This window comes from Sphaeramia orbicularis, chromosome 8, assembly GCF_902148855.1.
Source record: "Sphaeramia orbicularis chromosome 8, fSphaOr1.1, whole genome shotgun sequence".
NCBI classification, from domain to species: domain Eukaryota; kingdom Metazoa; phylum Chordata; class Actinopteri; order Kurtiformes; family Apogonidae; genus Sphaeramia; species Sphaeramia orbicularis.
In genome coordinates, this window is record NC_043964.1 from 24278214 (window position 1) to 24300801 (window position 22588).

The window sequence follows — 22588 nt, forward strand, 5'->3', positions numbered from 1 at the left end:
TTGCAGGTGGCTGTGCGAACCTCCCTGCAGCGGCAGCGCAAGCCTCCATTTCCCGATACCCGAGTTACCTCCCGGCTCTGAATTTACGCACATGGGTTTGTTTATGGTGGATGGCACGAAGAAACTGTTCACCATAATGCAAGAGATTCAGGTGAGTAATCACAGAAAGACTTACACATTCATGATACTTAGGCTATGACTGAGGTTTGACAGATTCCTCACGAAAGTCTCCCTCACTTTTAACACTGAAAGATTAACATTGTTTACATCTCATCTTTTATGGTGAATAAAGTAATTTATGTTAAATAAACAAGTGGTGCCAGGCACAACAAACCCCGCCCCCTGCGCGTATTGTAGCTTATTTAGGCGTTTATCCAGCTGATGTCATCATGTCTATGCATGTCCTGACGTCAGCATAGACAAATTTCGGCCATTTTAAGTAACTGAAAAAAAAAAGATTTAAAAAAATTCATTAAAAATTTGAACTTTGGCCTACTTTTCCCAAAATGTAGTCACATCTATTCTGGGTCACTGGCAATCTATAAACCCAATTTGGTATGAATTTAACCAATAATTTTGCTGCTAAACTGTTAACAAACAAACAAAGAAACAAACCAAACCAAAAACAACAATACTTAATACTTCTCAACATTTTGGAGGGTGAAGTTTTATTTAAAATTATTCATAGAAGAAATATTAAACATGTTATTTTTTAGCAAAAAACTTCTGAAATAAATGTTAAAAAGTATGCTTAAGTTATTATTTTATGTTTATATATTTATTCAATTTGTGTGAATATGTTCACTTCCTGGTTAAAGTTGAGGGTTATTATATGAAAAACAGAGAAAATACAACAAAAAGTGACCTTTTCAGTATAATCTATCATTAACTGAACATAAACCCAGTGTTTCCATCCGCTGTCATTGATCCAACTCCATGGGTTTTACTGGTGAATCAATGTTGTAGAAGATGACTATGAACAACCTGGAATTCCTAAAGAAAATTAAGTGCAATTTGAAAAATATTCTGCCTGTTATTAATGTTTTGTCCATTTGTAGATCCCATCCATAATGCACATGTATAAATGATAAGTTCAAGCATAATATTATTAAAATTGCACTTTTTTTTTGCACAATTTCAGTTTTTCCAGGTTATTCACGTATTTTTTGTTTGGATAGTTTAAAAATGTCAATATTTTCCTAATTTAATGTTATTTTTTGCACTAAAACAACAGCAAAAATTTGGGGTCGTCTTTATTTACAGGCTATCATGGTAATTTTTTTTTTTTTTTTTTTCCCAGGTCACAATTTTTTTAATTTTCTCATCTTTTTGCAATTTGATGATTTTTGTTACACTTTCAGCACACTAGGACAAGTGTGAAACCTGCTTCAAATGTCACAGGTAAGATTTGTCCTTTTCAGCCCATTATACCATCGTTTAGTCTCTTCCACCTCCGTGTTTTTTTTATGTTAAGAGGTGCAGCATACATATGAGGCCACATAAGTCTAAAATACAGATGAACTTTAGTCAAACATTAAAATCCAAGGGTTATCTCAAGCATTAGAACCCTAACCCTGCACACAAAATCCACAACTACTGTTTTCATATTCACTCTTCCACTAGAACCAGCTGCAAAACTGGCTAAAGACAGTCTAAATCAGGGATGTCAAACTCATGTTAGTTCAGGGGCCACATACAACCCAATATGACCTGCAGTGGGCCAGATAATTAAAATAATAACAAAATAATACAAAAATAATACAAAATCCAAAATTTGTATGTCTAATTTCTATGTTTTAAAGTGAAAAAGTAAAATTATATTATCATTTTTTTTACATCCTTTAAAAAAATGTGGAAAAACATGAATAACCATGACCAAAATGAAATTTATTAAGAAAAAAAGTGCAGTTTTAACAATTTATGCCATTATTTGGCCTCAGCTTCTCATTTTCCCATGTTCATTACAACTTACAGATCACAGTGGATCTACAAATACACAAAACATTTAATAACAGACAGAATATTGGTACAATTGCTTTTAATCCTCTTAAGACATTTCAGGTTTTTCACATTTTTTGTAAAAGGTTAGTTTGTAAATGTTAACATTTTTGTTTAATTTTACTTTTTTTTACACTAAAACAAAGAGAAAATTTTGTGGTTTTCATTATTTATAGTTTATTATGATAGTACAGGGTGGGGAAGCAAAATTTACAATGAGCATTTAGTTGTTTTTTCTCAGCAGGCACTACGTCAATTGTTTTGAAACCAAACATGTATTGATGTCATAATCGTACCTAACACTATTATCCATACCTTTTCAGAAACTTTTGTCCATATGAGTAATCAGGAAAGCAAATGTCAAAGAGTGTGTGATTTGCTGAATGCACTCGTCACACCAAAGGAGATTTCAAAAATAGTTGGAGTGTCCATAAAGACTGTTTATAATGGAAAGAAGAGAATGACTATGAGCAAAACTATTACGAGAAAGTCTGGAAGATACTATTATAGAAGAATGGGAGAAGTTGTCACCCGAATATTTGAGGAACACTTGCGCAAGTTTCAGGAAGCGTGTGAAGGCAGTTATTGAGAAAGAAGGAGGACACATAGAATAAAAACCTTTTCTATTATGTCAGTTTTCTTGTGGCAAATAAATTCTCATGACTTTCAATAAACTAATTGGTCATACACTGTCTTTCAATCCCTGCCTCAAAATATTGTAAATTTTGCTTCCCCACCCTGTACATGTGTGTGTGAGAATATGTCCAGCAGTTGTTTTGGGAAAGATGTCATCATGTGACCAGTGTTGGTGTTTCATTTACAGCTAACGTTCATAAGCTGGTCAGTGCAGAGATGGAAGAAGGGGGATAAATGTGTAAAAATGTGGTTTTAGTCATGAGAATGCAGCTGTGCATGAATGTTATTGTATGTATTTATCATGGTTTTACAGAAAATTTATGTCCAAATCTGATCCCATTGTCAACTGATCCGTGTTTAACCAATCAGAACAAAACCCCAATCTGAAAAATGCTCTTTTTTTGGCAAAAAATTAAAACATCTTATGGTTTTCTGGCAGAATGGTATGATATAGACCTAAAACATTGCATTATTTACTGAGCTTCATTACCAAATAGCATATTGCAAGAAAAAAGGATGCTTTTTAAGTTTTCTCATGCATTTTTTTACATAGGACATTTTGTTTTTAGTCGATGATTTGCTGATGACACATAGAATAAAAACATTTTCTATTATGTCAATTTTCTTGTGGCAAATAAATTCTCATGACTTTCAATAAACTAACTGGTCATACACTGTCTTTCAATCCCTGCCTCAAAATATTGTAAATGTTGCTTCCCCACCCTGTATTTTACTGGTTTGACCCACTTTAGATGGAATTGACCTAAGATAATTTTTGACATTCTTGATTGTTAATATCTTCAGTGTAATTATTGTGTTTCACTAATTCATCCCGCGGGCCGGACTGGACCCATTGGTGGGCCAGATTTGGCCCCCGGGCCGCATGTTTGACACCCCTGGTCTAAACTGTGTCTTTTTTTTTTTTCATGGTATTTTTTTTTTCCATGGTATTATTTTACTGGTCCGGCCCATTTGAGATCAAATTGGGCTGAATGTGGCTCCAGGACCCCCCCCGCCTTAGGAGAACTTACTCAACAGCAGAAGGTTGACTTCCTTTCTGCTGGATTGCACAGAGCATGAGAGCTTATTTTAAGTGTTGTACCAGTAGTTAAGTTGAGGGAAAAAATCTCCCTGGACAGGATCTGAGAGGATGGGAAAACCAGTGTTGTTGTTGAGCCACTACTAATGAAAGGTCAGTGGGTTTGTGTGAAGCTCTGGAAGACTGTGTTGCATTTACTTAACAATACAATGCCAGAAGACACACACAGAGACGTGGATACTTTCAGTGATGTAGCGACAATGTTGGGTGCTATTTGCAGTTTATTTAAAAGCGTTTCATTCTGCGACAAATCTCACCTCTTGACTAAAACGGTAAACACTAAAGGTTCAGTCGATAAGGGATTATTTACATTTGACAGTTGACCTTATTTGCTGCGCACAAACATCCAAAGCTGCAACGATAAGAGCTACAATATATGCAGACTCAGAAAAGAAATGGCTTTTGTATTATGGGATGGCGTCTAGTAAATCCTTCTGTTTGGACTCGGAGATGAGTTGGAGTAAAACCTGGTTTCGATTTGATGTCGTTTCATTTACTGTGATTTAGACGCAGGCGACGACAAAAGCCTTTTTCACAGACTGGCTCTCTGTTACACACTGTGTCTGAGTGACTTTAAATGATTCCTCTGCTACTAAAGTCTGAGCGCTTTATATGATGAGCCATGACTTCAGGAGGGTTGCAGTTCAACAGCACCACCAACATTTGCACACAGGGACTGCACTGAACTCACTCGCTCTGACATATTAGTTTTTTAAGGTGAAAAAAATTACCTGTTGTTTATTTACACCAGTGATATTCAAAGGTGGGCTCGGTTTGAGCGTCGCATTATTGTCGGGGGGTGTTTTTTTTTTGTTTTTGTTTTTTTTTTATGTTTTTGTGTTCTGTACCCTGGTTGAGCTGCTGCAAAGATTCTGTCTCAGTATGGGAGTCTCTGAAGCGAAAGAATAAGGTTAGACCACACAGCCCTGAAGCAAAAAACAGAACAAAATCCTAAGGAGTACACAGCGGTTGTTGTATTTATTGTATTTCACAGAGAGAGGGAGTGTTAAAATCATGTGTTTGACAGCAAGGACTTAGATTTTTTATAGCATCTGGATTTCTTTCAGTGCTGAAGGAAAAATGTGTAAAACAACATGTATCTATGTCTTTTTTTTTTTTTTATATTTCAATCATTTTTTTTGCTGAATATATGTCCTGAATTATATTATTTTTGTAGATTTTAGGTGATATTGCTTTAACTCATAAAGACCCGGTGCAATTTTCTATTTCACCTTTCTTACATGATTTATCACATTTATTCTAACAATATCCTTTGTAATTTGCTTTTTTTCTGTGATAATCAGGCATTTTCCCATATTTAATTACTAATCATGTATATATTCATTATAACTCAGATTAAAGTTGAGGTTTATTATATCAGAGCCAAAGAAAACTGAAGGAAAAAGGGATTTTTAAAGCAAATATGTCATCAACTGAACATAAAAACCTTTATTAGTGTACATTCAGGTGATATTTCTTTAACTCATAAAGACTCAGTGCAATTTTCTCTGTATTTCCCCTTTCTTACATGATTTATCACTATTTATTCTAACAATATCCTTTGTAATTTGGTTTTTTTTCTGTGAAAATCAGGTATTTTCCCATATTTAATTACTGATCATGTAGGTCGCAGGTGTCAAACATGTGGCCCGGGGGCCAAAACCGGCCCGCCAAAAGTTCCAATCCGGCCCACGGGATGAATTAGCAAAGTGCAAGTTAGGGCAAACTCAAAAATAAAGTACCATAATAACCAACAAATAATGACAACACCAATTTATTCTCTTTGATTTAGTGCAAAAAACATTAAATTATGAAAATATTAACATTTACAAACTATCCTTTAACAATAAAATGTGAATAACATGAACAAATATGAACAACCTGAAATGTCTAAGGAAAATTAAGTGCAATTTTAACAATATTCTGCCTGTTACTAAATGTTTTATGCCTTTGTAGATCTGATCTTTAATGCATATGTATATAAATATAAATGATAATTCGAGGCATAATACTGATAAAATTGTACTTACATTTTTTAACAAATTTCTTTTTTTTTTCAGGTTATTCACATCATTTTTGTTTGGATAGTTTGTAAATGTAAATATTGGCATAATTGAATGTTATTTTTTGCACTAAAAAAATTTGGAGTTGTCATTATTTATTGGCTATCATGCTATTATTTTACTGGTACGACCCACTTCAGATTAAATTTAGCTGAATGTGGCCCCCGGAAGAAAATGAGTTTGGCACCACTAATGTAGATGTTCATTATAGCTCAGATTAAAGTTGAGGTTTATTATATCAGAAACAAAGAAAACTGAAGAAAAAGAGACTTTTACAGCAAAATGAACGTAAAAACAAGTGTCACTGATAAAGCTCCATGGTTTTTTACTAGCGAATCAATGTTGTAGAAGATGACGGTGTTTCCAGGTTCACTACGGAGACTCTGAACATCCAATGAAAAGATGACAAACTGCATTTTACATCAATTACTTATATATATATTGACAGGATTAGTGGATCAACAGGTTTTAAACAGTTAAATCAGTAGATGCCTTTGGATGTTTGGGTCTTTATGGGTCAAATGTGCTGTTTTTTGAGCTCAGACGTTCCTCTTGTATGTGGGCTTGAACTGCATTTCTAGGTGTCTTGCACACAGATGAGCTAAGTGTGGCTGAGGCGCTCGGGGCTCAGGGCTTCATTGTCGACATGTGTGATTGTACTTTGTGCCTTTTGGGGCTGTTTGCTTCTTCCTGCACGCTGTGGAATATAGCTCGGCCGCCCCTGCCTCCCTCGCTGCCTGCATGCATCATTAAGCTGACCAACGCTGTGCTCAATGTGGCTGCGCCGATGGAGAACACAGACATAAACAAGCTCCAAGCACCTCTGCTAATGCTGTTTGTCTTCTTTATGGCCCGTTTTGCACATTGAACATGGATGTTGGCTGAAAAGAAGCGCTATTATGAAAATTAAAAGACGAAGCAGTCAACCTTGCAACTGGTGGTGGTAATTTTCTGCATTGTTGCTTGTTTTTCCGAGTGTGGGTTCATTAGATCTTCTGAAATCTGCTGAGTTCTTCATTAGCGGAGAAACAAAAGTGACACAACTGGAGAGGAGGATTTCAAGATTTCACTTTTTTTTTTTTTTTTTTTTGGTCTTTTTTCACATTATCTTTCCTATTGAAAGCATCGAAAGGTCTCCGTTTAATTTCACATGGAAGACAGATAAAAACACACCCTAAAGAAAAGAAGGGGAATAATGTGTCCGTTTATGGTCGCCATAAATACCTTTTATGCCTCCCTGTTCTCAGTCGAGCTGTTTTACTGACTCCACATATCAGTGGTTGTGTGTGAAACTCCCACTCGTTACTTTCACTGGTTTTTTTTTCTCTTTGAAATCCAACTTTTTCCGCCTTAATTCTCTAACTTTTATCGTCTGGCTCCCACATCTACCTTCTGATCTGCACCCATCTGTCCAGTTGTCACCAGCTGAGGAGGAGCTGATGCTGATTACCCACAGTGCATTGCCCCCCCCTCTTTACTCCCTTTTGGTGTTGGTTTAAGATGCACCTGGCTGCTTCTCATAGTCACCATCCTGCAGCTGAGGGATTAGGATAATACTACCTTAAGCCTGTTTTGTTTAACAAGGCATATATTGTGTAGTGGTTCTGTCTTACAATTGAGCTTTGGATCTTTGATATGCAATGTGTGGCTGTTGGTTTTCCTCGTGGGTTTAGTGAGAGAAGAGAGGGGAATAAAGATTATTCAGAGGTGCAAAAAGAAAAATGGATGGGTTCGGTTTGTGCGACTTTAACCCTTTCATGCATGACGTCCACATTTAACTCAGTTTTCCAAAGGGTTCCAAAGGTAATATTCTCCAAACCACATGGGGGCAATCTGTATAGACCCTCACACATACAATGACCATCTTAGTTGTAGAATGTGGACTGATCTGTGATCTGCTAAAGTCAACCTCCTCTGACCCAGACATGAGTTTACTGTCCGTGTTTCTGGACAAGGGTTTTTCACAGCTTTAGACCAAAAAAAAACAACTGTTCACCGCAAAGGACATAAAAAAAAAAAAAAACAACAACAACTGCTGTATCATGATGTTTCAAATATAGGCAATTATTTAATGCTTTGTGTTTCATAAGTCAGAACTAAACATGGAGAATCAGCGTTCAGTTTCTATGCTCCGTATATCTGGAACAAACTACCAGAAAATATCAGGTCTGCTGAGAGTCTGAGTTCTTTTAAGTCAAGGTTCACTGCTGCAAAAGACTAAATGGCTTTTGACTTTTTAAATTTTATATTCTCTTTCGAAACTCTGCACTGCAACTTACTTTAATATGTGTGTTTTTTATATTTTTGGATTTTATGTGTTGTTTTCTTACTTGCTGTTTTTAATCACCTTTTGCATGCTTCTTTTATAATATTTTGTGTTTCTTTTTCCCTGTCGTATTTCAATGTCCTGTGTGAAGCACCTTGTTGCTGAAATGTGCTATACAAATAAACTTGCCTTGCCTAAAAAAAAGCCAAAACTTGTACTTTCCTGGATCTCAGGAGGTTAAATTATCTTAAAAAAAAACATATTTAAGAAAAAAAATGCATTTTAACTTCAGCCTAATTTTGAGGAATAAAATCACTCTTAAAAAAAAAACAACTTTTTTCATAATACATGCATGAAAGGGTTAAAGTACCTCAATGCTGAGAAGAGATAGTGCAAAAATAATCATCTTTTGCATGTGATTTCTGTTTGCATAGTGTTTAACCATCCTAAATAAGTATGCGTGCTTACCTTTATGAGTTTGCACCTAATCTGAGCAGACACCATGTGGCTGTTCCGCAGGTTTCCCACACGGAACATGAGGCACAGCTTTCCATCCCGTTGAGAAATCACCGCGTCCTGACTGAACATGAGCGTCTCTGCGCGCTTCTTGGGTTGGGACATTTTAATAAACATGCAGCCGATGAGAAACGCGTCCACTATGGAACCCAAAAGAGACTGGAACAAGAACAGGATGATACCTTCAGGACATTTCTCTGTAATATACCGGTAACCGTAACCGATCGTGGCTTCTGTTTCGATGAAGAACAAAAAAGCTGAAGGGAAGTTGTAAACATTTGCCACGCAGGGGGTATAGGATGAATCGTGTCCGTGATTTAAGTCCCCCCTGATGTAAGCGATGATCCACCACATTGATGCCATGACCAACCATGCGATAGTGTAGGTGAGGATGAATATGAGCAGGTTCCATCTCCACTTTAGGTCTACCAAAGTGGTGAAGAGGTCAGAGAGGTACCTGCTGGTCTCTCCACCCAGGTTTCCGTGCTGCACGTTACACCGACCGTTCTTTTCCACGAAGCGCTGGCGTTTCTTTTTAACCGGAGCGGAAAAAGTGGTAGCCCGGTTTGTGTTCACCACCTGGTAGTCTTCTCCAAATTTCCTACGAAGTGCCGCCATTTGAGCTCACCAGAGGTTAAAAAAGAACAGCTGATGTTTAATCCATGTTTTTTTTTTCTGTCTGAACCCCCAAAACACCGGTTACCTGCAGTGCGTAAAATGCGCCATGGCCACTTTAACGCGCAGCCTTGTAGATCCTAAAAATCAACCAAATCCAGAACATTGAAGTGGTTTTACAGCACAGTTGATATGTGTTTATTAAAAAAATATCCAGTAGAAGTCCATTCACTTTGGTGGAACATCTGAGGGTGGCTGATTAGAAGCTGCTTGTGCGCTCTGCTCGTTCGCGCAAAATTGGCGAGATGCGCTCACAGCACCAACTACGAAGATCTGTTCCCATTCACAGCTTCTGGAGAGGACTCGGATGGAGAGGGGGAGTATGAGAGAGGGAGACATGTGAGGAAGGGGGCAGGGAAAGAGGAGGGGAGAGTTACACAAGATTGGATTTGTGCGAAGAGAGAGAGAGAGGTGGACAATGTGGGCATCTTCAATTTCTGATTCCTCAATGATCCGTTAAATCACAGCGGGATTTAACTCCTATTAGGATTAATTAGTTAAGAAATGGAGTCATTCACTCATCTCTAATAAGTGCAGATTGCTTTTATGTCGCGGCTGACCTCTGCGCGTGAAGAGTCGCAAAGAAAGAAGTGATGAGGTTGAAGGATGCGCGCGCTTCCGTGTCAGACTGTGCCATCTACCGGATAGACAACCTCTGTGCATGTGGAGAAGTGGCAACATGAGGGGGTATGAGCTTATTGAATTGCAGATCAGGTCATTCTTTGTGCGTCTGTTACCTGCCTGAATCAGAGGAAACATTAACCCTTTCATGCACAGTGGTCACTCCAGTGGACAGTTCTTCTACAGCTGTTCTCTTGTATAATAATAATGATGATAATAATAATAATAATAATAATAATAATAATAATAATAATAATAATAATAATGGATTGGATTTATATAGCGCCTTTCTAGACACCCAAAGCGCTTTACATTATTGGCCCATTATTCATTCGCTCTCACATTCACACTCTGGTGGTGGTAAACTACATTTGTAGCCACAGCTGCCCTCTTCATGGGTTTTGTTGTTTTAGTTCCATATCAGCCAACACCGGGGATGCTTATGCACCTTCCCATAAACTGACATCCATACCAGTACTGTAACTTTCCTGTTCTTTTATCTAAATCAATTGCTAATTGTTATTAGGCAAGGCAAGTTTATTTGTATAGCACATTTCAGCAACAAGGCAATTCAAGGTGCTTCACACAGGACATTGAAATACAACGACAGGGAAAAAGAAACACAAAACATTATAAAAGAAACATGTAAAAGGTGATTAAAAACAGCAAGTAAGAAAACAACACATAAAATCCAAAATAAATAAATAAATAAATAAATAAATAAAGAATAAAAACACACACATATTAAAGTAAGAGTTGCAGTGCAGAGTTTCAAAAGAGAATATAAAATTTAAAAAATCAAAAGCCTTTTAGACTGTAATTAACCCTTTCGTGCATAGTGGTCACTCCAGTGGACAGTTCTTCTACAGCTGTTCTCTTGTATATTCATGGGTTTTGTTGTTTTAGTTCCATATCAGCCAACGCAGTGGACACTCATGCACCATCCCATAATAATACACTGACATTCACACCATCACTGTAACTTTGCTGTTCTGGATAAACCTGATCTGCAGTAACATGTTTGAGTGTAAATTTTGCAGGATTTGGCTCCAGATCCTCTGGCAGAGTTCATCAGCCAAAGAAACAGCTCTGAGCGTGTCACTCGAGGATCTGTCAGAGGTGACTGTGTCATTCCTCTGCGTAGGAGCACTTTCAGTAAGTCAGCCTGGTCAGCGAGGAGTGCTAGTGAGTGGAACTCAGTACCTGAGGAGGTTAAACTGCTCACAACATACAAGGCCTTCACAAAAAAATTGAAAATGTGGCTTATTAACACCTATAGCTGTCAACACTAAAAGACAAGCCTGTTGTGATGTTTTGATGTTGTGATATGTTGTGATGTTTTATTCTTAATTGTATAGTAAGTGTTTGAATATGTATCTTGTATAGGTATTGTGTGTTTTGTGCTCCTTTAACAGTCTGTTATGTATATGTTATTTGTTACCCAATCAAGTGTCTAACCATGTCTTTCTCCTGTAAATGTTTTTTACTGCCTTTTTAAAACGTGGCCAGGGGACTACAAATGAAAACTAGCCTTCTGGCTAATTCTGGCTTTTTTTTAACCATGTGTAACCATGTGTTTTATGAAATTGCATTGTCCCCTTTCAAATATACTAAACTAAAAAAAAAAAAAAAAAAAAATCAGTTGCTAAAAAAAATTGGGAATATAATAAAATGTGGAAAAAACATCAGATTAGCTGCATTAAAAATGTTTTGATTTGATAGTTTTCACACAGTAGATCACTTTCTGATATTGCATTCTTTGCTTCAAAAATTAAACACATGGTGTCCAGTGGATTAGACATTTTTGGAACTCCACGAAAAAATGTGAAGGTAGATTTGTTTCTTCATTGCTTTAACCAAAATAAATTAATTAATTAAAAGTTCAATTAAAAAAATCAATAATAAAAAAAATCACTTCAATATAAAAAAAACCTACTCAATCAAAGAAAAAAAAGTGTTCAAATGCAGTTTTTTGGATCTTAATTTTTTTTTTTTTTTTTTTGCATTCATTTTATTTTGTTACTTTTAATTATATTTGTGATTATTTTATTGAATATTTTACCAGTTAAATCACCCAAAATTGCTTTACTGGACTTTGTTTTCTAGTAGTGGAATGAACCACAGTACATTTCCTATGCTAAACCAAAAGAAAATATTTTCAATCCATAAACAAAAAAAAAAAAAAAAAAAAAAAAAAAAAAATTCAATCAAAAAAAAAAGAAGTGTTCAAATGCAATTTTTTGGATCTTAATTTTTTTTTAAATTTTTTTTTTCATTCAACACTTTTTTTGTTTGATTGAAAAGGTTTTTTTATGGCAAATTTTTTTTGGATTGAAATTTTTTTTTAATGGTTGCAGCATTTAAGAAACAAATCTACTTTCATAAAAAAAATAAGTTCAATAAAAAAAATTCAATCACATTGTTTTTTCATGCCTAACAGGGAATAAAAACACTCAGGAATAAAATCTCAACTAAGGTTCTCATAATTTATGCATGAAAGGGTTAAGAGAGGTTTTTTTTTTTTTTTTTTTTTTTTTTTGCATATTATCTGAGTGAGTAATAACTAGTTCAAATGTGAGAAAACATCAGAATAGCAGCATTACCCTCCTGAGACCCAGGAAAGTGAAATTTTTAGCTTTTTTCTATTAAACAATTGTCTTGATTGGAAACCGCATAATGCAACAATTTTTTCTGTTTGTTTTTTATTTTCAGATGCATTTTAAAAAATTATTTTATTAATTTATTTTAATAGAATGTCCTTTACAATGGACAGCATTTCTTAAGTGAAACTGTCTCACTTTTGTCCTCTACAGAGGACAAAAATGCATTGCTGGGTCTCAGGAGGTTAAAAATGCTTTTATTTCATAGTTTTCACACAGTATGTCAGCAAATGCATGTTTCTTAGCTAAAAGAAATTAAATGAATGGTGTTAAGCTAAGTGGACATTTTTGTAGCGCCATGAAAAATGGGTTCATAAAAAAAAAAAAAAAAAAAAAAAAAAAAAAATTAATCACGTTTTTTTTTCATGCCTAAAGAGATAAAAACACTCAGGAAAAAAAAAAATTCTTGATTAAGGTTCTCATAATTCATGCATGAAAGGGTTAATGAGGCTTTTAAGAGTGGCCTCGTACATTCCAGTAAATCAACCCATAAAGACCCAGTGCTACTTTTGTGTTAGTGTCTAAGTCAGGGGTGTCAAACTCGTTTTAGTTCAGGGTCCATATACAGCCTGATATGATATGAAGTGGGCCGGACCAGTAAAATAATATAAATAATTGGATAAGAAATGTTGAGTGAAAAAAGTGAAATTCCGTAATGAAAATGTTTACATCTATGAATTGTACTCGATCATAACATGAACAAATACACTACAAACAAAAAGTTAACGATGTTTCATTTTTTTGGGTGTTTTTTTTTTTTTTTTTTTGTCATTTTTGCCATTTGTAAATAAAACTACGGTCATTAAAAAACTGTTTTTCAATTCAATTCACACACACAAAAAGTAAGAAGCGCTGTGTAAGAAACCCAACTGAAAAAAATCGCCCACAAATTTAAAAATATCCTTAAGTTTTTGTTTGTAGCGTATGAACAACCTGAAAATTCCTAACAAAAATAAGTGCAATGTTAACAATATTACGCCTTAGTTTATAATTTATAAATGTGAATCACAACTTAGAGATCACAGTGGATCTAAAAATACACAAAACAGTTAATAACAGGGAGAATATTATTAAAATTCCCCATACTTCTCTTAAGAGATTTCAGATAGTCACTTTTTTTTTTTTTTATAAAAGGCTAGTCTGTAAATGTAAATATTCTTGTGTAATGTAACTTTTTTACACTAAAACAAAGAGAAAAAATTGCAGTTTTCATTATTCATAGGTTATTATGATAGTAATTTACTGGTCTGATCCTTTTTAGATTGAATTTACCTAAAATGATTTTAACATCCTTGATTGTTAATATCTTCAATGTCATTTTTGCATTTCACAAATTCATCCCAGGGGCCGGATTGAACCCTTTGGCGGGCCGGATTTGGCCCCCGGGCCGCATGTTTGACACCTGTGGTCTAAGTTATTTATTTTCTATATTTAATTTATCACCAGTTATTGTATTATTGTCCTTATCAGGTATTTTACTGTATTTATTTTACTGATCATGTACTTTAATCATCATGCTGAGGTTACATTTGAGGGTTATCATACCAAAAACAGAGAAAACTTGAGGAAAAAATGACTTTTTTCTGTAAAATATATCAATAACTGAACATAAACTATGTGTGTCCATTCACTGTCATGGGTTTTACTGATGAATCAATGTTGTAGAAGATGACAGTGTTTCCACGTTCACCACAGAGCCTCTGAATGTCCAAATATGTCATGTCAGATGAGCATGAAAAGATGACACATTGTATTTTACACCAATTCTTTAAGTGATTTTTCACCATTTATTTTCATATCATCCTCTATATTCTGCATTTTTTCCACTGTAAACCATGTGTTTTCTATGTTTACTTTTCTATATTTGATGTAGATATTCATGAAAAATCAGAGTTCATTCAAAGGGCATTATAGTAAAACAGAAAAGACTGAAGAAAAAGTGACTTTTTTTTTAATTAAAATGTATCAGTAACTGAACATAAACCAAGTGTGTCAGTCCACCATCATGGGTTTTACTGGTGAATCAATGTTGTAGAAGATGACGGTGTTTCCATGGTAACTACAGAGCCTCTGAACGTCCAAATGGGTCATATCTGATGACCATGAAAAGATGACACACTGTATTTTACAGCAATTATTTAAGGGATTTATCACCATTTATTATCATTTTATCCTCTATATTCTGCAATTTTTTCTGTATAAATCATATATTTTGTATGTTTATTTTGCTATATTTGATGTAGATATTCATGAAAAATCAGAGTTCATTCAAAGGGTATTATAGTAAAACAGAAAAAACTGAAGAAAAAGTGACTTTTATAGTAAAACATATCATTAACTGAACATAAACCAAATGTGTCCATTCACCATCATGGGTTGTACTGGTGAATCAATGTTGTAGAAGATGATGGTGTTTCCACGTTCTTTACGGAGCCTCTGAATGTCCAAATGGGTCATATCTGATGACCATGAAAAGATGACAAACTGTATTTTACAGCAATTATTTAAGTGATTTATCACCATTTATTGTCATATTATCCTCTATATTCTGCATTTTTTCACTGTAAATCATGTATTTTCTGTATTTACTTTTCTATATTTGATGTAGGTATTCATGAAAAATCAGAGTTCATTTAAAGGGCATTATAGCAAAACAGAAAAAACTGATGAAAGAGTGACTTTTTCATTAAAATATATCATTAACTGAACATAAACCAAGTGTGTCCATTCACCATCATGGGTTGTACTGGTGAATCAATGTTGTAGAAGATGACGGTGTTTCCATGGTAACTACAGAGCCTCTGAACGTCCAAATGGGTCATATCTGATGGCCATGAAAAGATGACAAACTATATTTTACACCAATTATTTACATGTATTCATAGGATCAGTGGCTCTAAAGTCATAAAACATTTTAGATCAGTAGATGGTTTTTGTGTCACTGGTGTATATTTGGGTCTTTATGGGTTAATAAAAAAACAAGTGAAAAACTGAACAGCAGGTATTCTGTTTGGCAGAGAATTCCCCCTTTTCTGGAAACTTTGTTATAAACATTTAAGCACTTAGAGTCTAGAGACGTTGTCCATCTTCAGTCTGACATTAAATCAGAGCTTTGTCTTTTGGTCTGTGAAGCCTCTTTTATTGATTTAGACATTGGAATGCTTCCAGCGGAGGATTTCCTGGACTAGAACGGTCCCAGAGGGCGTTCATAAAAGGGATGCTGCAGTATGCTTTTCATTTGTCGAGTACACACATTTGAGCACGACTATTATCATCTAATGCGTCTCACTTCTGAGAGCTGTGGGAATAAGCGTGCGGTCTGGTTTTACATCTGACCCGTCTTCGTCCTCAGAGTCCTGTTTTTTTGTTTTGTTTTTTCTTCGGTCCCTTCATCTGTGTTGAGACCCGGGAGTTTTACTGATGTGGAGGATATGAGGCCTGCACTCTCAAAAAAGCAAACTGCAAAATCAGTTCATTACATCATTTATTGATGAAATGCCCTTAAGATAATCTTTTCAAGGTATTTTAAGCACTTCATCAATAAATGATGTAATGAACTGGTTTTGGATGTTGGTTTCCCGGTTATCGGCCTCTAGACATTCTGTAGATGTTGAATATTAGTACTAGAGGGTTTAAATTCCAGTTTTGTTCAAATATTTATGTGATTTTACCTCACATGCTTAACATGCCCTTAAAATAAAGTCTACTTAAACATTTATCAGACTGTTTTTAGTCCTTTCTGCATACAATACAAGACAGTAGTCACTTTTCTATTGGACATCTGCGCAAAACTTTACCGATATTTACTAAATGTCGAAAAAACAGAAGTGCATAATGTCGGTTTTTCCATTAAATCACACATGTAATGATTTGTTTATTTATTATCGTGAGATGACACGAGAAGTCATTCTATAAACATGGCAACAAACGTAAATATGGTGTTGATTTACAGATATATTCATTATTATTATATATTACCCCTTTATCTCGTACTAAATTAAAAAATGATTGGGTTTCCTGGTGTGTCCACACATACGGCGACATGTTTCTTCTTCTTCTTCTTCTTCTTCTTTTTCGCTTGTTGTAACGTCTGTCAACATGCATTTTTTTAATTCACCTGACTAGTTGCGAAAAAAGGTCTTTCCATTGCAGTTTTGTGTGATATACCATTTGCACTACACCCGAAAAAACCACCTCTTGTCACTGCAAAAACTTTTAGTCAAAAAATGAGACTTTTGACAAAATTGTCGTTTTTCCATTGAGTAAATTTTTATGCGCAAGTTCTATTTGTGCGATTTGAGGGTCAATGGAAAAGCGACTAGTGATACCAACCGTTCCAGTGAGGACAGTGAGTCAACAATCTCAGGTCCAATGTGGTCTACAGGGTCTGTAAGGTCCACCTCTGCATGAACAGTGAGTGTACCTGCTTTGTTAGGTACCACAAAGTAATGGTACTAATGTAAGGAATGATGTTCAAGGGAGAATGTGGATATGGACAGGTGTCTGGATCAGCACTTATGTTGGTCTAATGTTCTAATGTTTGAAAATACATGTTCCTTTCATCTTATATCTGTTTTTCTTGTTTTTCTTATATTTACTTCTTGTTTTGTTTGTTTGTTTGTTTGTTTGTTTGTTTGACATTTATGGGTAAGGAACCAAATATGGTAACTTCATTGACCTTGATTTTCTACATGAAAATTTAAAAAAAATTGAAAATTTCACAAAAGTAATAAAGTCTTGTTAGGTCCTCCAATAACACACTAAGGTTGAAGTTTTGATTTTCAAAGTTTTTCTATGAGTGAACTATAAAGGGTTAACCCTTGAACTACTGACATGTCTGTGGTGAGCATTCTGAATGTATGATTTATTTGAAATATTCTTAAAAATTCAACCGTTAGCTCAATAGGAAAAAATTCCATACATGCTGATAAAATAGACCTTGTTCTTTCTATCCTCCTAAGACCCAGGAAATGTCAGCAAAGTACCAGCTTTTTTTTTTTTTTTTTTATTAAATAAGTGCCTATATTGGAAACATCATGATGCAACAGTTTTTTCAGATGCAGTTTTTAAAATTTTTATGGAATGTCCTTTGTGGTGGACAGTTTTCTTTTCTTTTTCTTTTTTTTTTGTATAAAGTTGTGAAACTCTTGTCCACAAACGTGGACAGAAAACCCATAGCTGGGTCTTAGGAGGTTATAGACATCTGAGCATGCTCAGTGCACCCCTGCCACCTGTGTAATGGGGGACAAAACACAGCAATGAGTGAGACTGACTCACTATAAAAATACATGATTTGGGTGTTTTTTTGTGGTTTTTTTGTGTTGGTTTTTTTTTTTTTTTTTTTTTACAGTTTTCTTCTCGTTTTTGTTTTTACTTTTGTTACCTCCGCCAAGGAGGTTATGTTTTTGTCAGCGTTGGTTTGTCTGTCTGTCTGTTTGTGTGCAAGATAACTCAAAAAGTTATGGATGGATTTGGATGAAAATTTCAGGAACTGTTGATACTGGCACAAGGAACAAATGATTAAATTTTGGTGGTGATTGGGGGTGGGGGGCCACTGATCTGCCTTGGCAAGGTCTGCGCTGTCTTTTCTAGAAAAGCACTCATAGAGCACAGACCTCTGCCAAGGCAGATCAGTGCCCCACCCCCACCCCCGATCACCACCAAAATTTAATCATTTGTTCCTTGTGCCAGTATCAACAGTTCCTGAAATCTGCGCTCTCCGAGTGCTTCTAGTTTACATTGTTGTTGTGATTTTCCTTTATTTTTTAACTGTGTTTTTGCTAAGTTTTGACCATGTAACTGTTTTTTGGAGTTCAACCACGTGCCCAAAAGCAACTGGACTGATTGAGAAAAAAAAGAGCCCAAAACAAAAACTACTGGGCCAAAATTCCAGTAATTGTTGTTCAGTGTGTTCCAGTTCACAGTTCATGTTCAACATCCTAAATCTGTTATCAGTGTACAATCTGAGTGCCTTATTTTGTAAAAACCTGTCAAACTCCAATTCCTCTCTTTGTCTTTTTCTGTTATTCCATCCTGTTTCGACAGTAAAAACAAAACCACCGAAGAAAAGGAACACAAGCAGCTTTTATGATATCACTGAAATAATGTCTCAGGGGTTAAAGGGTTAAAAATTGAGGATCAGTAGATGCTTTTGGTCAATGGTGGCTATTTAGGTCCTTTAATCGACGCTGAAAATAATCATCAAAACAAAAAAACATCCTTTACAGCACAAATAGAAAGAATAATAATAGCTTCTACTGTATATATAACCACAGCTTTAACAACTATTTCCTGAAATGAACAGAGCAGGACATCATTTAATCCCTCGTCACTTGAAAGACAGATGCGATATTTCACCATCGCAGGTAACGACAAAGACGTCAAACAAAGAAATGGCATTTAAATAGCTCCAGTCGGACTCGTCTCACATTTATCCTCGGAGTCAAAACAGACGCCGCATTGGAGACATTAATCAGAAGATAACGTTCACATTATGGGTAATTGAAAGCAGACAGAGGTAGAGCTGCCAACACAGGTGCAATTTATGGCTATTTGTCATGTAAATACATAATCTGCATGAGGCCCGACAGACAACAACACATTTTTCAAACAAATTTCAAACATAGATGATATTTTAGTGGAAAAATGAGGCTCTTGTGTATCTATTGTGCGTCATACTGGGGTAGGAATGTCTCAAAAGCGGCTGCTGTCTGCGAAGAGTCTACAAACTGTTTACCACTGCGGGCGAATTTATGAGTTTATTATTAGTTCTATACATGCAAAGATGAACTTTCCAGTTATGAAAGTAGTTAAATTATACTTAAATCAAACATTATATTCCCTAAAAATAAAAGTGTAAGCTGTAATATTAACCCTTTCAAGCATAGTGGTCACTCCAGTGGACAGTTCTTCTACAGCTGTTCCCTCGTATGGGTTTTGTTGTTTTAGTTCCACATCAGCCAACACAGTGGATGCTTATGCACCATCCCATAATAATACACTGACATTCATAGTATTACTGTGACTTTATTTTCTTGATAAATCTGATCTGCAGTGACATGTTTGAGTGTAAATCAATTGCTAATTGTTATTAGACTGTAATTAACAGTTTTCTGAAACAAAAAAAAAAGCTTTTTTTAATATTATCTCCATGAAGTGAGTAAGAACTAGTATTAGAGTATGATAAAAGGTGAGAAAACATCAGATTAGCTGCATTAAAAATGTTTTTATTTCACAGTTTTCACACAGTTTATCTCTTTCTGATATTGCGTTTTAAATACATGTTTCTTTGCTTCAAAAATTAAACCCATGGTGTCCAAATGAGTGGACGTTTTTGTAACTCCATGAAAAACAGGTTCATTAATAAAACAAACAAAAAAAAAAAAATCATTTGTTTTTTTTTTCATGCCTAGAGGAATAAAAACACTCAGGAAAAAGATCTTGACTAAGGTTGTCGTAATTCATGCATTAAAGGGTTAACTTATCTACACAACATATGTATTTAACTTAATAAAAACACCACAACTTTCACTTTTTTAGCTTGAATTTGATGACGTTTCCTAAGGTCATAGATTAAATGTGAACTTTTTTACAGGTGCTAAACATGTCTGTATATTGGAGCGGATTTTTACAATGAATGAATGATTGATTGATTGAATTAATTAATTTTTTTTACTAGCGGCATTGTACCTGTGGTGCCATTGTACGATAGCATGAGAGGCTAAAAGCGCCCAGCATACCTCACAACATTTGAATACGGATATAAAATTGTGCGTAGTAGGTAGTCAGGCAATGTTTGTATTCATTTGGCGAGTTTGGTGGCGATCGGGCCTGTGAAGGTCTGAGGTGAGCTTGGACCCTGTTGAAATCGCCCAGTATACCTCACAACATTTGAATATGGACATAAAATTGTGCCTAGTAAAGGGGTGTCAAACTCATTTTCTTTCAGGGGCCACATTCAGCGCAATTTGATCTCCAGTGGGCCGGACCAGTCAAATAATAGCATAATAGCCTATAAATAATGGCAACTACAAATTTTTTATATGCAAAAAATAAGATTAAATTATGAAATCATTTACATTTAACAAACTATCCAAACAAAAAAAAGATGTGAATAACCTGAAGAAAACTGAAATTTCAGAAGAAAAATAACAAGAAATAATAAGAAAAATTTGACAATATTATGCCTCAACTTATGATTTCTACATGTGCATTATGGATCAGATCTACCATGGCACAAAACAGGCAGAATATTGTTGAAATTACACGTATTTTTCTTTAGACATTTCAGGTTCATATTTGTTCAGGTTATTTGACGTTTAATTACACTGGTCTACAAGGAAAATACTTCCAGAATAAAAGTAATGAAATTTTACCACATGAGAGTCACTGATAAAGAAAAATCAAGTAAAAAATGCTGGTTGGCTGAACTTTCCAAGATACAGCCTTGGGTCAAAATGTGAAATTCAAGAATTAACGAGAGAATGGGTTTAACTCAAAAGGAATATTTGTCTCAGAGCTACAAGATCTACTTCAAAACACTGTCTGCACATTAGAATACATTCACTTTACAGGTTCTATTTAGTGGAAGATTTCTAAAACTATTATATAAATGTACATAAACCAATATATATGTGTAATAACACTTAATCATATACCTTGAAAACATCAGCAAACCGGCACTTTTGTCATTTATTTTCCAATTAATCTTATTAAAATACGTAACATTTAGCACATTTAATCTTTGAGGCAAATCATTTCTAAAAAATTGTAGTCCAGTGTTATTAAAGGATATCAGAGTTTAATGTTTGTTGCAATTAATCAAAAAGAAGAAACTGGTGCTGCCATTATTTAGAGGCATGATGTCATATTATTTTCTCCACATTAAACCAAGAAGAACATTTGGAGTCATTATTTCTAGGTTATTATGCTGTTATTTTTGAGTTCAACGCCCATGAGTGTTAATATCTTCTGCACTTTACAAATTCATCCGCGGGCCGGATTGGAACTTCTGGCGGGCCAGTTTTGTTCCCTGGGCCACATGTTTGACACCTGTGGCCTAGTAGATAGAGATAGGCAGGTAATGTTTCTATTCATTTGGTGAGTTTGGCGGCAATCGGACCTGTGAAGGCTGAGGAAAATCCGTACAAACGCCCTCCTGTGCTGCAACATTGATCAGACACAGGGACACGGGACGGACATGAAACATGCATTATACAGGGGTTGGACAAAATAATGGAAACACCTTCACCTCAAGATGATAATGCCCCAATCCATACAGCTAGAATTGTTAAAGAATGGCATGAGGAACATTCTAATGAAGTTGAGCATCTCGTATGGCCGACACAGTCCCCAGACCTCAACATTATTGAGCATTTATGGTCAGTTTTAGAGATTCGAGTAAGACGTCGATTTCCACCGCCATCGTCTCTAAAAGAGTTGGAGGGTATTCTAACTGAAGAATGGCTTAAAATTCCTTTGGAAACAATTCATAAGTTGTATGAATCAATACCTCGGAGAACTGAGGCTGTAATTGCCGCAAAAGGCGGACCTACACCATATTAAATTATATTTTGTTGATTTTTTAAGGTGTTTCCATTATTTTGTCCAACCCCTGTGGTAGGAAGGATTGTTTCCTGCATAAGAATATGCCCAGCCCTAACATGGGCTTATAATACACCAAAAATATAAACCAAAGACTAAATACCAGACAATAGGCACAATAGATATAAACAAGACAATGGACTGACCTATTTAAACAAACACATCTGCCACTTTTTCCAGGCTTTACAAACAAATAATGCTAACTTATATACATTTGAACTAAACATCCATTTCATCTTGTCATCATCAGTGCTCCAGAACATGCCAGGATTTCAGATAAACATCTCATTAAACAAACAGGCTCTCAGTTCATCATATAGAAGACAACACAAAAGAAAATGTAATTCCTTTTCCACTTCCCCCAAATCACACAGTCCACAAAGTCTGTTTTCTTCTTACAAATTAAACTGTCTAGTTCCATAATATTTCTGCTTTTTTTCAGTTTTAGTAA

General features: G+C 35.2%; 1 protein-coding gene across 1 annotated transcript in view; it reads right to left on the bottom strand.

Annotated features, from left to right (window-relative positions):
* LOC115424674 (G protein-activated inward rectifier potassium channel 1-like) overlaps positions 1-9562 on the bottom strand; it is a 38094-nt gene extending 28532 nt beyond the window's left edge. Inside the window, exon 1 of the mRNA XM_030142059.1 lies at positions 8531-9562. Coding sequence (XP_029997919.1) covers positions 8531-9196 — 666 coding nt within the window. The 5' untranslated portion in view covers positions 9197-9562. The remainder of the gene's footprint in view (positions 1-8530) is intronic.
* Positions 9563-22588: the final 13026 nt, after the last annotated feature.